The 14,166-nt window shown below is 40.9% G+C and overlaps 1 protein-coding gene across 1 annotated transcript; it reads right to left on the bottom strand.

The window, feature by feature from the left end:
* Positions 1–6,373: 6,373 nt before the first annotated feature.
* sparcl1 (SPARC-like 1) lies at positions 6,374–12,558 on the bottom strand. The gene is made up of 10 exons (XM_061679805.1): positions 12,505–12,558; positions 12,361–12,414; positions 11,337–12,281; positions 9,750–9,843; positions 9,272–9,393; positions 8,484–8,604; positions 8,261–8,397; positions 7,296–7,444; positions 6,738–6,886; positions 6,374–6,450 (listed from the first exon to the last, which is right to left on the bottom strand). Exons 1-10 carry the CDS (start codon positions 12,556–12,558, stop codon positions 6,422–6,424), a joined length of 1,854 nt encoding a protein of 617 aa, XP_061535789.1. The 3' UTR covers positions 6,374–6,421.
* Positions 12,559–14,166: the final 1,608 nt, after the last annotated feature.

Raw genomic sequence — 14,166 nt, forward strand, 5'->3', positions numbered from 1 at the left:
GTGAGTGAGAGGAGGATGGCCCAAACAATTATTGACTAAAAAGATTATTGACTAGAAAGAGGTCGATTCAGGTCCACTTCAATGATCTGGAATTTGTTCCCTGTGGTTCTTTTGCTTTTCATAAGAAGAAAGCATTGGATATAAGGTGTGATGCAGCACTTTTAGAGCAGCTAAACATTCGTTTCATTCCTCAATTAGAATGTTCAAATACATCTTACAATTCACAATAACAACATGATAAACAGTTTACATTAAGCTTTATTAAAAGGCATCACAGCAAGAAGAGTCCCGCAAGAAAGCGAGAGAGTTACAGTTTAATTTCCCGAGAAATACAAAGGTACAAATAAAATGTGTTTTTCCACCGCACAAAGAAGATGTTTAGTGATGCTGCAAATCACCTTGTTTTTTTTTTTTTTTTTGTTTTTTTCTGGAATTCAAGGCTCAATCAGGAAGAGGGAGGTGCGAGTCTAGTGAAGCACACAAGATTGGAATTGCAAGAAAATAAATGGAAATGCAAAAGGTTTAACCCTAAAGAAATATATTTCGGATGTTACGAGAGTTTTGTCATTGAAATATATTTGGTAAAGTTGAATTACCTATCTAGCCATCCATTTTGTAAACTGCACTCTCACAAATTGCTGTTTATTTAGGGTGAATTTACCACAGTATGTTATTGTATTTCATAATAATTGTAAAATACTGTTAAATTGTCATCCCTAGCAGATAAAATCACAGTTGAATTGGTCATTTAACAATTTACGGTTATTTTAACTGTAATTTAACAGCATTAAACAGCATTTCTAACGAATTGTGATCAAATAAGTGTGAATTACAACAGTACCTGTTTCTTACTGTATTTTATAATAATTGTAAAATACTGTTAAATGGTCATTTATTGCAGATAAATTAGCGATTAAATGAGTCTTTAGCATTTTGTAATTATTAGCTCTAAATTCACGGATTACAACAGTGTCATACTTTTTTTTTTTTTTAATAATTGTAAAACACTTGAATATTCATCATTCGCAGGTAAATTAACAGTCAACGCTCAGTTAACGTGAACAAACTGTAATTTGACGAGTCAGAATCATAATAGTTACAATAGTGATATGTATTCTTTTCATTGTTAGCGTGATCTTGCTGTGCGGAATGGATGGGAGAAATCAACATAGTTTCAGAGTGATATATATATATATACCTCGTGTCACCGCGCGGATCAGGAGGAAGTGTGCTTGACTGTTTCTCAGTGCCTTTTGGCCACGTCTGAAATAAGCTCACACAATTTAGAATGAGGTCACTGTGTTCCATCTATCCAGATTGTCAAATAGTACCTTCATTTTCAGTTTTATTATTCCAGTCACAAAGCAAGAGTGCAGTGTTTCCCAATCTTTAATGAGCCGAGGCACCGTATCTTGCATTAGAAAAATCTCACTGCCACCTATCAAAAGAAAAATACAAAATACAAATAAAAATGTCACAAAAAGTATAAATACTGAAATAATGATGATCTCATCTCAATTTCTTCACACAGTGACTTACTCAATACAGAGTCTGGGCCTGTATCACTAAATACAAGGAGGCCATGACTTATTCGGTTGTACGAATGGCAACAGGTGGATACGCAGGTTAATTCTACTTTCTCCCATTTAATGGACGAGCATTTAATTGTTCTTCCTGTCATTATACATGGATGGGACAGATGAACAAAGATAAAGTTCTCATTAATGAATAATAATTTCAGACAAATTAAGTGCAATTGGATTATTTCCTGTGGCACCCCCGATGATCTCTCCCAACGTCTCTCGTGTGACACGGCGCTTTGGCCGGGAATCACAGTTATATTATACTTGCAATTCACTGCGACTCTTGTCCTGAGTGCACCTTTGGCCGGGATACCTGTGAAAGACAATAAACATTGACAAAACCTACGTGTATATGTAGCATGTATGTATTTCTATGTGTAATACCCAACCGAACTGAGTGAGTGTAGCCGAGAAAACATATCTCTATTACAATAAAAACTGTGACTAAATAAAATGTTTTGTACTGAAATACTAATTCTGTTGTCCACACTTAAGGATCTGTCATGACTAATTCTTTGAGACAGGGACATAATGACTTGATTTTGTTGTTGTTGTTGTTGTTGTTGTTATGGACTACAAGGTAGTAGTGCTTCAATTACAAAATCAATGTCAATATATCTGCTGTTCGATTCAGCAAGTTCCTCTGCCCCAAGGATAACGCGTTTTGAACTAAGTCACCCTGGCAACAAATTGGTCACGCAAGATTAATGTCAGTTGCTAATGATCATGTTAAGATCACTCAAGATCACTCAATACGCTGGATGTAATGGAATGTCTTTTTGTGGTAATTTGTCATGAAAAAGAGATGAAATGAAATGAATGAGCTCGTTCTTGTGCAGCTGTTATGACAGAAACCAGACTGCTGTGTTCTTGACTTCATGTCATTCTGCTCATTTCACCTGAAACGTTCTCTGTGTGGTTGTGGCTGGGTTCTGCTGTGCCTTATTGGTCTGCAGCACAGCGGTCCTCTGCTGAGGATATCCATAAGGAGCCACGAAATACGGGAGTGCCTGTGGATGACACGGAGCTTCCGCTTAAGCCTGCAGAGAGTCCCTGAATAAATTGAGTGTCTCAATATCATCTGGCTTTCATCTCATACCTGCTGTCTGCGGAATGCAGGAAACCCGAAAGATGGGAATTGGAAATGCGGAACTATCGAAAGGAGATTAGAAATGGCGGTCATTCTTTTTGGGATGCCGCAGCTTCGGTAAAAAAACAATTGGGGTTTGGTACCTGTACAGGGTTTTGGTTCAGCTGAGGGACATTTGGAATATTGGGGCCCAAGTATCTCCTGCTGAATGTTGGGGAAAATCACTAGTGTCAGCTGGTTGCCCTGTGTGGGAACAAGTAGCTGGGATCTCTGGGAGCCATGTGGACTACGCCGCTGAGGGTTCATGTTTACAAACTGTGGCGTGAGCAGTACCTCGGGCACATACTGGGGAAATAGTGAAGAACCCTGGAAGATTTGAAGAGGATTGGCTCAGATACTGAATGTTTTTAGTTTCCTAATCTTACATAAAACATTTACCGATGATGAGAGTGGAGTAGTAGTTATACCTGCGTTTGTCCAAGAGTTGCAAGAGTAAGTCCATTCAGTCTCAGTATCTGAAAGCATTAAGATAGGGTTAGACTTGACAAAACGACCTCGCAACTGACTAAAAGTGACATGGTCTTAAAGACAAGAAAATATCAACCTCGTTGCTGTTGCTTGCAGGACGTCCAATTTGAACCTGAAAAAAAAAAAACAGCAAAGAAAAAAACTCAACTCTCTGACTCAAATATGGTTCGGTACACTTGAACGATCAAGTGATGTCCACTAATGTCTGTACTGGATCATTAACGTCTTAATGCACCGAAATGTGGTCAGACAATGATACAAAATCATCATCAAATGTTTTTGTAGCTTAAATCATGAAAAAAACACGATTGCACAAGTGACAAGCAGCAAAACGAGCTCACAAAATGTTGATGCAAAATTGTATGCATTGATAAACAGCAAAACACATACAATATTGTGCAAAGGTTGCCACCAGATTTGGTATTTTAATGACCTTGTTCATATTTTGCCTTAGGAAAACAGTAAACACTAGGAAACTTGCAGGTGCTTGCAATGAGATTATTTACAGTTCAATTTTTATTGACGTGAGTCAAATCAAAACAAAAAAAGCTTGGCAGAGCAAGAGATATGTACATACTGTACGTGTTGCTATGACATTTGAACAGCTTTTACCAGCATCATACTGAATTTATTCAATGTATTTAAGTCCATCATATTTTAGGTGTGGTCAGCTGCTTCTGTTTTCCACACTGAGGTTGTCTGGGGACAAAAGTTTACGTTTTTTTTTTTTTTTTGCCTGCCGACTTCGCAGACCACAGTAAACAACATAAACAGCCTTTGTGGTGGAAGTCCGTGTTTGGGCCTTTAAACTAATTACAGACTCGTTTGCCTGTGAATATAGTCGACTTTTTACCCGAACGTTTTTGATTGTTTAATCACGATACAAGCTTAATAACAAGGAAAACTTCTTTGGAATAAAATGTTGTAGGATGTGTTCATGAGATGTACATGAATATTTGTTTGCTCTCTCACACCAAAAACAATTGGGGGAGGCAAGCACTCAGTCTTTCGGCATTCTGAGACCCAGAGATTGCGTAACCCAGCTTTATTGAGACAAGGTGTGCGTTTTACATGAGAAAAACATCATGGCATACCGCCAAACAAAAATTTCACGTAAAGAATATACTGAATACTGACGGAACGACCTCGTCTCAACTTACTCACAAATTTACTTACTCTGTGTAAAATCTGGCCCTTTTAAAGAGAAAGTGAAATGTACTAAACAATGACTTACTCTGTTGTACACACACACACACATATATATATATATATATATATATATATATATATATATATATATATATATATATATATATATATATTGGGCGAATGGTTAGAATATCTGCCTCACAGTTCTGAGGACCCCCGTTCAAATCCGGCCTCGCCTGTGTGGCGTTTCTGCTCCCCCCGTGCGGGCGTGGGTTTTCTCCGGTTATTGCGGTTTCCTCCCACATCCCAAAAACATGCAAGGTTGGTTCATTGAAGACTCCAAATTGCCCATAGAGGTGAATGTGAGTGCGAATGGTGGTTTGTTTATTTGTGCCCTGCGATTGGCTGGCGACCAGTTCAGGGTGTACCCCACCTCTCGACCAGAGTCAGCTGGTAAAGGCTCAAGCACGCCAACGACTTGCTGAAAATTGTTTTGTTTTTTTTGTCTGTGTCGATCCTCAGTCATTCAGGTCTTGATAATCCACAATGATTTAATCAAGGCAATTGAACTCTTCCTGTTTGTTTCTTGAATTTGTTGTGTTTTTTTTTTTTTCTTGTTCTGAAAACATTAAAAAGTGACAATCATGCTACTCGGCTCATGATTTTATAATGGTCATCATTGCAATGATTGTAACGCATAATAGTATTGATAAAATGGAATGGAGAATGCTTTCATTTGTGGGCTTCATACAGTATGTCTTGCTTCTCCTCAGTGTCCGCTTTCTCCATCTTCATCTTCTGCTCTCATCGTCATCCGCGTAACGGGTGGTTGAGTCCTTCTGTGACAAGCTGCTATCAGCCGCTGAATCCTCATTTTACTGTGTGCCATCCAGCGAATGCCAATGCAAAGATCTGCACATGAAAATGCCTGCTGCAATCCATCAAGTTGGGTCAATATTTGAGCACGATTGACACTGTTTCCTGAAGCTGGTCCCTGTCTGTTGAGCTATGCCTCAGCACGTCCTGAGGACAAACCACCGTCCAACACTACAGCCAAATCCATGCCGTGCAATAGCAAAGACATTTTTTAACAATGAGGCAGCAGAAGGTGAAAGGCTGATTTCCTCTCTCTGCTTATATTGTTTCAAGCAGGGTCATCATCTCTAAGTTTGGACCAATCGGAGTGAAGTGCTGAATGTCACTGCAATCATCTGGATAATGCTTAATATTTTTCAGGATCGTTGCTGACGCCATTGCGGCCTCTTGAGGCTTGATCCACAAACAAAATATACGACAGTATTACATCTTCAACTGATGACCGATGTTTGGGCGTCAACAGAGAGTCACCAACATGATGCAACAACATAATGTGTGTTCCATTCAGCTTTTAATGCCACAGGGTGCAAACACAAACACCTTCTAAGGTAGGGTAAGTAACACATAGTTCAGAAGCAATTTTCCAAGCTACCGGACGCTGCAAAGGATCTATTTATTCAACGGCAATTACAGTAATTATGAAGCCTGCTACAGTGTACTGTGCAACACATCCTCCACTAAATGTTTACCCAGCTTGGAAAGCAGAAATAAACAGGTTTAACTCTAACTTTCAAAATGGTTTCTAGCGGTGGCATCTAAAATACAGCATAGTATCAAAATGTAGAAAATAAAATAAAGCATGTTGTTCTCCGATGTAATGTATTAGCAGACCAGGTCGTTACATATACAAGAAGTAAAAATGGATCTCACTTTGCATCTATAACAGCTTTCTACAAGATGTTCAAGTGTAACTGTGCTCATGTTTGTCCATTCATTTAAACACTGATCCGCTATCTTTGTTCTGCACTGAAGCAGAGTCATTGCTTCCCCAAACTTTGCCCACACGGTTAAAGGCTGCATTTGTCCAACATACTGTATATTAATTAAGGTCAATCAGGTAAAAAAAAAAAATTGGAATTTGAGAAAAATGAAGAGATTAGCCCAACCCCTCGTTCATGGATTACTTGGCGAAAACAAAAGATGTGCTGGAGCATATGTCATGTGGTGACGCTGTCAATGAGCTACAAAGTGAGGCTTAGAACAGAAGGTTGACATCAATGTCATCTGCGGAGAGAGGAAATGGCTGGCATTAATAGTTTTAAATGTACCAATAATATGCATCAAGTCTTAAGTAGAATAACCAAACCAGGATAGTATAGTAAAGTATAGTATGGTATGGTATAGTATGGTGTCTTTCAGACATTTAATCAGTATGTAGTAATAACTTTACACGGATCCTAATATAGCACTTCTGCAATGATTCTATTCAAGATAAAGACAGTATACAGTATGTTTTCTTCCATGACCTTGTTTACTCATTTCAGACTGAACATGAATGAGTGTGAACTTACTATTCTTGATGCCAAAACAGGAGGTCCACTCTGTAAGGGTCACCTGCTTGTCCTTGTCAGCATCACACTCCTGGAAGAAGCGAGAGGTGCAGTGCTCCATGGGGACCAGAGGGACCCGGAGCGGGGCCAGTTCTGAATGGGACAAGACCCTGCACGGGAGAGAAGACCATGAACTCTTTGGTTGTGTGTGTGTGTGTGTGTGTGTGTGTGTGTGTGTGTGTGTGTGTGGACACCATGCCATAACGATCGGGGTTCTGGCCGCTGCATGTATAAACCTCTACACAATTACTACCAGTGACCACTCTTTGAATTGTTTTTATTGTTTTAACTTTTCTGAGATGTTCCTTGTGATGTCTCTTTACCTTAGTTTGCTGCAGGAGACAGAAAGTGGCGCTTTGAGATACAAATTTAATTTGTAATTTGCAATTTGTTCCTAAATGCAGTACAGTGCGACTGCTATACAGTACAATAGCTATGATAAACGATGAACAATAAAACAAATAACATGAGAAAACTCAGTCTGGCCTTGCTCATGCCACACAGTGTAATAAAAGTGACCTGTCAGAGGGGTGCTGGTCCAGTTGAGCAAATTGCCAGTGGACTGGGTAGATGTACATGTTGTAGTTCTTCTCAAAGTCTTGAGCCAGTAGCTCGGCAGAGTGATTACCAGCACGAAGACGTCTCTCGCTCTCAAAGATTTTCTTCACCTGTAAAACACAGACCAAACAACTTAGAATCCATGTATTATAGTGTATATAGCTGTTAGGTTTCCCAATTAAGCAGTGACGTGCGGTCAGGGTAGGCAAGTGAGGCAGAGCCTCACTGCCCCCTGCCGGTCTTTCCTTTCCACTGCATGTGAATCGTACAAAATTATGATGACATTAAATTGTTCCATTTTAGTTCTATGGTCCGTACTTTACAACGATTTTCTTTTTCAATCCAATCATTTCAACGATTTCGTCATTAAAATAGCTGAATTTTCATATTTCCTATTCAAATGCATAGGAAGCGCAGCTCCGAGTCACGTTGAGTCAGCGCTCCCGTGATGCTTCAAGAGACCACGCACACATCCATTCGGCAGGCTGTGATTGGTCCGTGGCTTCACACAAGAGACATTGGTGTTTCCTCATTACATCGCCAATAATATACGTTTTATCACACATGTACCGCACTTACTGACGTTTAACAGACTGTCCAATATATTTCATGAAAGTGTGTGACATTTAGTCTTTATTATCGACCAGAAAAGCCACGAAAAGTGCACAGTGGAGTCTGGTATGTACGGTGCCACAACCAGCATGTGGCAGTGTTGAGTCGAGTTTCATCGAGCTCCAGACGTCACGTGACTGGCAGTCATGTGACGTGATCAGTGCCTCAACCAATCGTGAACCTCACCGCGCGTCACTGAAATTAAGGTGTATGATAATCATATGCCACACAGAGAATTGGAGGGATAGAAAAGGCAGCATTTTCAAAGTTTGTGATAGTTGCCATAAAGCTGGAGCAGTAAAAGTTTAACACACTCTGAATCGCTGCTTGGAGGTGAGGTAGCCGGGGGACACGGAGTCGTGTTCATAAAGCTGCAGCAGCACATTTTTCAGCCAATCCCTCATTCGCAGCGGGAACTGGACCAGTTCTGTGTCCACACATGGCGGTATCACTGAGCGAGATAGAAGAAGAGAGCTCAAGGTCATATATATTCACTTTTTATGCATCAGGCTTTCAGTGAAATGTTCCCATGTTCACATTTGCATGGTCCTGTGTAGTCCAGATGAAGTCTGTGTCCCCTTTTGGTGCCTTCCAGATTGCATTTAGTGGCAAAGAGTTCACACGATGTGTTGTACGTCTTGTTGTCTGTCCCACAAACCTTCAGAAATTCAATGACAATCAGCAATATAGACCCTTGTCTTGTTTGTCAGATTATTCAATTATGAAGATGAGAGGTGTTGTTGTTGTTGTTTTTTTGATAGATTAAAAAAAAAAAAAAATCCATAAAACATTGTGGTAGGACTGTAAGTACCAATACAAATACAAATGCATAGATTGTATGCAACCTAACCCTCTTTAGGCAACACAGTATGGTAGTGGTTAGCACGACTGCCTCACTGTCGAGAGGGTCCAAATCTCGGCTCGGGCCTTTCTGTGTAGCGTTTGTTCCATTTATGTCCCATGATCAAAAACATGCATGTTGGGTAAACTGAAAACTAAAAAAAAAAAACTGTCTGACAGAGGCGTGCAAATTGGGGGTGGTCCCGGGCATCGGGATAAACATTTCTGTCAGCAACCCTCTGTACTCCCGTGGGCGGGCACGCACACATTTGCACGCCACTGTTGCTTTAGAAAATGGAAAGATAGATTTTCCATTTAGCCATTTGGGTTACAATTGATCCCCCCCAAAAAATATTGCTATTTGCCTCCTCGTTTTTGTCTGACCTTATGCTGTTAAATGCATAAATTGCTGCTCATTCTACATAATGCGGTTGGGCAAAAAAAAAAACCACAAATCTTGTTTCAGTATTGTAGTTCAGACTTACATGATCAAAATCATTCAGACTGGAGGGACATTCCGAAGGTTCCTGGCATACACAATTTGGCTTATTATCTTTATCAAGCTTACACATTTTCCCACGCTTGCAGCGGAAGTTATCGCATGGATCTGAAAGGGAAAAAAAGAGCATATGAATGCACTTGACTTGATATTAGTTATGTCATTCTCCGACGAGTTAGCTTTATTTCATTGTGATTGCTGTAAAAGCAATGAGCTGTAACTACAACACAGCATCCTTTGCATTCCGTCTGCCTTCGAGCTTGTACAGCGACTAAATCCAACCTGCTGTCTGCATTCAGCCTTAAGCTTGGGAGATCTGTGTTTTGCTTGCAGCCATGAAGCAAGAACGGCTCTGCTCATGCTGAAGTTTGTTAGTAAAATACTCCAGTCAGCAGATTCCACTGTGACTGTTGGTATAGAGATTGAGTCTATGTAGAATGCTGCTGTATCAGGCAGACACCAACCAGGAGGGGCTTCTGGGGGAGGTGAGGGCCTGGCACTCGGGTAGAGATCCACTTTGGCCCTTATCTGCACTGGGTTCACACCTACTAAAGGGCCCTGTGGGGTGAAACATAGGGAAACATTCAAACACATGCACATAACCTTGAGATGTGTAAATGTATACGCTCCTTCTTATGAAACCATATTGAATGAGGGGAAAGTCAATCATTTCCCTTTCCTTCAGGAGGTCCTTGATGGACTCATGTAATAACTGTTTGTCCCACTTGAGGGCAGCAGAAAAAGGTATTAAAGCCATCACTGACGAGAGTGGCTGAACGTCGGTGACAGGGTCTGCTGTGGATGAACTTGACTGGCCTGCCCTAAACCTGATAAAACACCTTTTGGATCAATTAGAGTACAGACTGAGAGCCAGGCCTTCTCGTCGAACGTCACTCTGTGACCTCACAAATGCGCTTCTGGAAGAATGCTCAAATATTCCCTACACACACTCCGAAACCTCGTGGGAAGCCTTTTCAGAAGACTTAAAGCTGATATTGCTGTAAAGGGTGGGCCGACATCATATTAAAGCCCATTGATTAAGAAGGGGATGTAACTTCCGATCATATGTGAGTCAAAGGCAGGTGAGCAAATACTTTTGGCAATCTAGGGCAACTTGTCTTTGTAGTGTATTCAATTGACGGTTGGATGAAAAAGATTTGCAAATCAATGTATTCTGTTTTAATGTACATTTTACACCAACTTCATTGGTATTGGGGTTTGTAAAGAGTATAGTCGGGGCTTAATAAACTTTAAATCACAACTATTCCAAATGGTTTTTTGGGTTCAAATAATGAGAAATACATTTGGAAAATATTCCATGTATTGTATTGAGTATTATATTGTTGCAAATGTTGTTGCAAATCTTATGAACAAAAATGAATGCAATTTCAACAATACGTAGTATGAATCCGTTTTTTTTTTTTTTTTTTTCCATTTACGCATTGTGTAACTTACATATCAAAGTGAATCTATACAGTATATTGTATGTACTGTTTATAAAACAGCTTTAGAACTCCTTTTAAATGTATATAAATGTCCACATTCATCTTTACAACCTCAACTAAGTGGGAACTATTCCAGAAGAGTGTGCAGTTATCCGCCTACCTTGTAAAAAAGTATACATAAAAATACATATAAGTTGTGGCAGTGCATGGAAAAAAAAACATAAAAGGCTCCCACCAAACCAACCTCTTTCGAACTGAAGCTGTTGACTGATATTTTACAATATTCAACGCCTTGAAATATTTCTACCGGAGATATTTATTATCACAGAACTGCAGTGCAAAGGTGGCACAGCATTTCTCTGAATTAGGCTGACGTTCTTCCTGAAACTTGACATGTTTTAGCCTTTACGAGTGCATCAATATCACGAGTCCACTCATGAGTAGCAGCCAATTTCAGGTGCTCTCTATCCATACGTTTGACGTCCCCGCTTTCGCGTTAATAAAGGTTTTGTGATGGTGACATTTTGAGCCGATTATGAATAAATTCAGCTCGAGAGCGTGAGATAATTGTGTTGAATTTAGGAGGTTGCACCACGTATGCCATACCCATTGTCCTGCTCTTCTCCTCTTTGCCTTCTGGGCTGTGCTGTTATCGTGTCCTCCCTGCATCTCCTGAGGCACCTCTTGGTTCTGCTCCTGCTCAACTTGTTTTTCCTCCATTTGCGGCAAGTGTTTCCTAGCACTTTGGTTCTTCTTTGGTCTCCTTGTCTTTCCCTTGGCATTAGTTCCACTCTCATCCTCACTCTTCTCCTCATCCTTTCCAGCCAGCTTTGTCTCTGAGTCTTTGGCTTTGTTGTCTTGAATCTGATCCCGACTTGCTGCTCCATGGTATTCTGCCCCTTCTGTGTTTTGCATCACATCATCATTTATAACTCCGCCATCATATTTATCCTCTTTGTTATCTGATGTAGAAACGGGCTTTACGTCATCTCTGAGGGCTTGCACTTTGGCTAGCATTAGCCGTAGTGGTGGCACAATTGCGCTGTCACCAGCGTAGTCAAGACTGGACAGTATCTTGGACTCTGTGCTGCCTTCAGATTCTTCTAACAAAGCAGCATGTTCTCCTCCAGTAGCTTCTTCTTCATGTTCCTTGAGTTCCATCTCATCTTCTGACTCTTTATGTTCATTCATCAACATTTCACCACCTCCTGCACTCTTGTTTTGGACACGCTCCTCTTGCTTCATTTCCAACTTTTCTTCTTGCACTTCCGCTGTTTGTCTGAACTCCTCTTCATCTACACCTGTGGTGCCTTCTTCATTCATCTCTTCTTCTTCTGCTGTTTCCTTCTGGAGAAGGTCATTAAGTTCCTCCTGACTCAATAGAACCGCCTCGCTTTTATCCTTTGTCCTTTCAAATTTGCTGTGCTTTTTCTCGGCGTTAGCGTTGTCTTCTGCGCTCGCTTCCCCTTCTTCCTGCTCCTGATTTCTGGCTTCAACAGTCACTAACGTGGGTAAGACTGGTGCCTTGTTGGCCTCCTCAACGGCAATGTCCTTATTTCAGAGAGAATACAATCTATTTAGAATTTGAAATCATGTTTTCAACAAAACAAAGCATTTTTGTTAGCTTTACCTTGTCTTTGGCCTTGTGGGAAGTCCTATGTTTTCCATGACGATTATTTTCGACCTGTATCCAGTTAGAATTGTGAATAATTACGGTATGCCTGTGCATTTCAAAATTTCATTGAAGCCCGGGAATAATGACTTTGCTACTCACAGATAAAGGGAATGCTGCAGCCAGTAGGAAAATAAATACTATGCAGGTCTTCATGCCTGGAACAATTTTTTTTTTTTTTTTAAAGGAAGGAAATCAAATGTTTAAAGGACAAATCTAAGCAATAAACCAGAGACAAAATTCAAAACTAACGAATATTTTGACTTCCAAATATTTGATTTGATTTGTGTACACGGCTGTCTCCCATCATCATGGTAACGAGCCTCTGCTTGACCTCAAGTCACTTTTAAAGCCAAAGTAAACACGAAACACCGACTAGACTGGAAAAAAGTTGACTAAGTCCACAGTCGTTTTTTGTTGTTGTTGCAGAGCGGAAGCGAAGCAGACATTAGCAGGCCTATTCATGGGAATCAAAGTACTCTGGTTTGGTCCGGTTAACCGTTCCGCTTATCCTCACTATGGTCGCGTGCGTGCTGGAGCCTATCCCTGCCATCTTCGGGCGAGAGGCGTGGTACACCCTGAACTGGTCGCCAGCCAATCGCAGGGCGCAATGCATATTGTTTGAATTAAATGTAAAAACTATGTAGACACAAGATTATATCAAAACTGGAAGATGCACTAATGATTGTGATCAGTTGGCTATTATGGTAAAAATAATCAGCATGTGAGTCAAACTCACCAGCTCCACCATTTCATTTTTACAATGGACCGATGGGCAAGGTCATCCATAGGAAAAAAATTGTGAAAATGTAAATATATTTTGAATAATAAAATAACAATTTAACATAATTTTTAAATGTTATTATATAGAATTGGCGGCACGGTGGGCGACTGCTTAACAGTCACTAACACGGTTCAAACCCCGGACCCGCCTGTGTATAGTTTGCATGTTCTCCCCGTGCCTGTGTTGTTTTTCTCCGGTCACTCTGGTTATCCAACATCCCAAAATCATGCATGGTAGGTTAATTGACGACTCTAAATTGCCCGTAGGTGTGAATGTGAGTGCGAATGGTTGTTTGTTTATATCAGGGTGTACCTCGCCTCCTGCCCGATGATAGCTGGGATAGGCTCCTGGATGGATGGATTATATAGAATTAATCCATCCATCCATCCATCCATTTTCTGAGCCGCTTCTCCTCACTCGGGTCGCGGGCGTGCTGGAGCCTATCCCAGCTGTCATCGGGCAGGAGGCGGGGTACACCCTGAACTGGTTGCCAGCCAATCGCAGGGCACATACAAACAAACAACCATTCGCAATCACATTCACACCTACGGGCAATTTAGAGTCTCCAATTAATGCATGTTTTTGGGATGTGGGAGGAAACCGGAGTGCCCGGAGAAAACCCACGCAGGCACGGGGAGAACATGCAAACTCCACACAGGCGGGGCCGGGATTTGAACCCCAGTCCACAGAACTGTGAGGCAGACGCTCTAACCAGTCGGTATATAGAATTAATATTATATAATTAATTAACCAATCTAACCAAATCAGTTAACCATCCATCCATCCATCCATTTTCTTTACCGCTTATCCTCACTGGGGTCGCGCGCTGCTGGAGCCTATCCCAGCTATTTTCGGGCAAGAGGCGGGGTACACCCTGAACCGGTCGCCAGCCAATCGCAGGGCACATAGAAACAAACAACCATTCGCACTCATATTCACACCTATGGGCAATTTAGAGTCCTCAATCTACCTACCACGCA

Source organism: Phycodurus eques, chromosome 6 (genome assembly GCF_024500275.1).
Source record: "Phycodurus eques isolate BA_2022a chromosome 6, UOR_Pequ_1.1, whole genome shotgun sequence".
NCBI lineage: Eukaryota > Metazoa > Chordata > Actinopteri > Syngnathiformes > Syngnathidae > Phycodurus > Phycodurus eques.

What these genes read in the sequence shown, in the direction of transcription:
- sparcl1 (XM_061679805.1), bottom strand. Translation starts at nt 12,558, where the DNA reads ATGAAGACCTGCATAGTATTTATTTTCCTACTGGCTGCAGCATTCCCT. An exon ending in GGAGAAGAGCAGGACAATGG is followed by an intron (nt 9,844 to 11,336) that starts GTATGGCATACG and finishes TTCACCCCACAG; the next exon opens with GGCCCTTTAGTAGGTGTGAA. An exon ending in GACCAGCACCCCTCTGACAG is followed by an intron (nt 6,887 to 7,295) that starts GTCACTTTTATT and finishes TCTCCCGTGCAG; the next exon opens with GGTCTTGTCCCATTCAGAAC.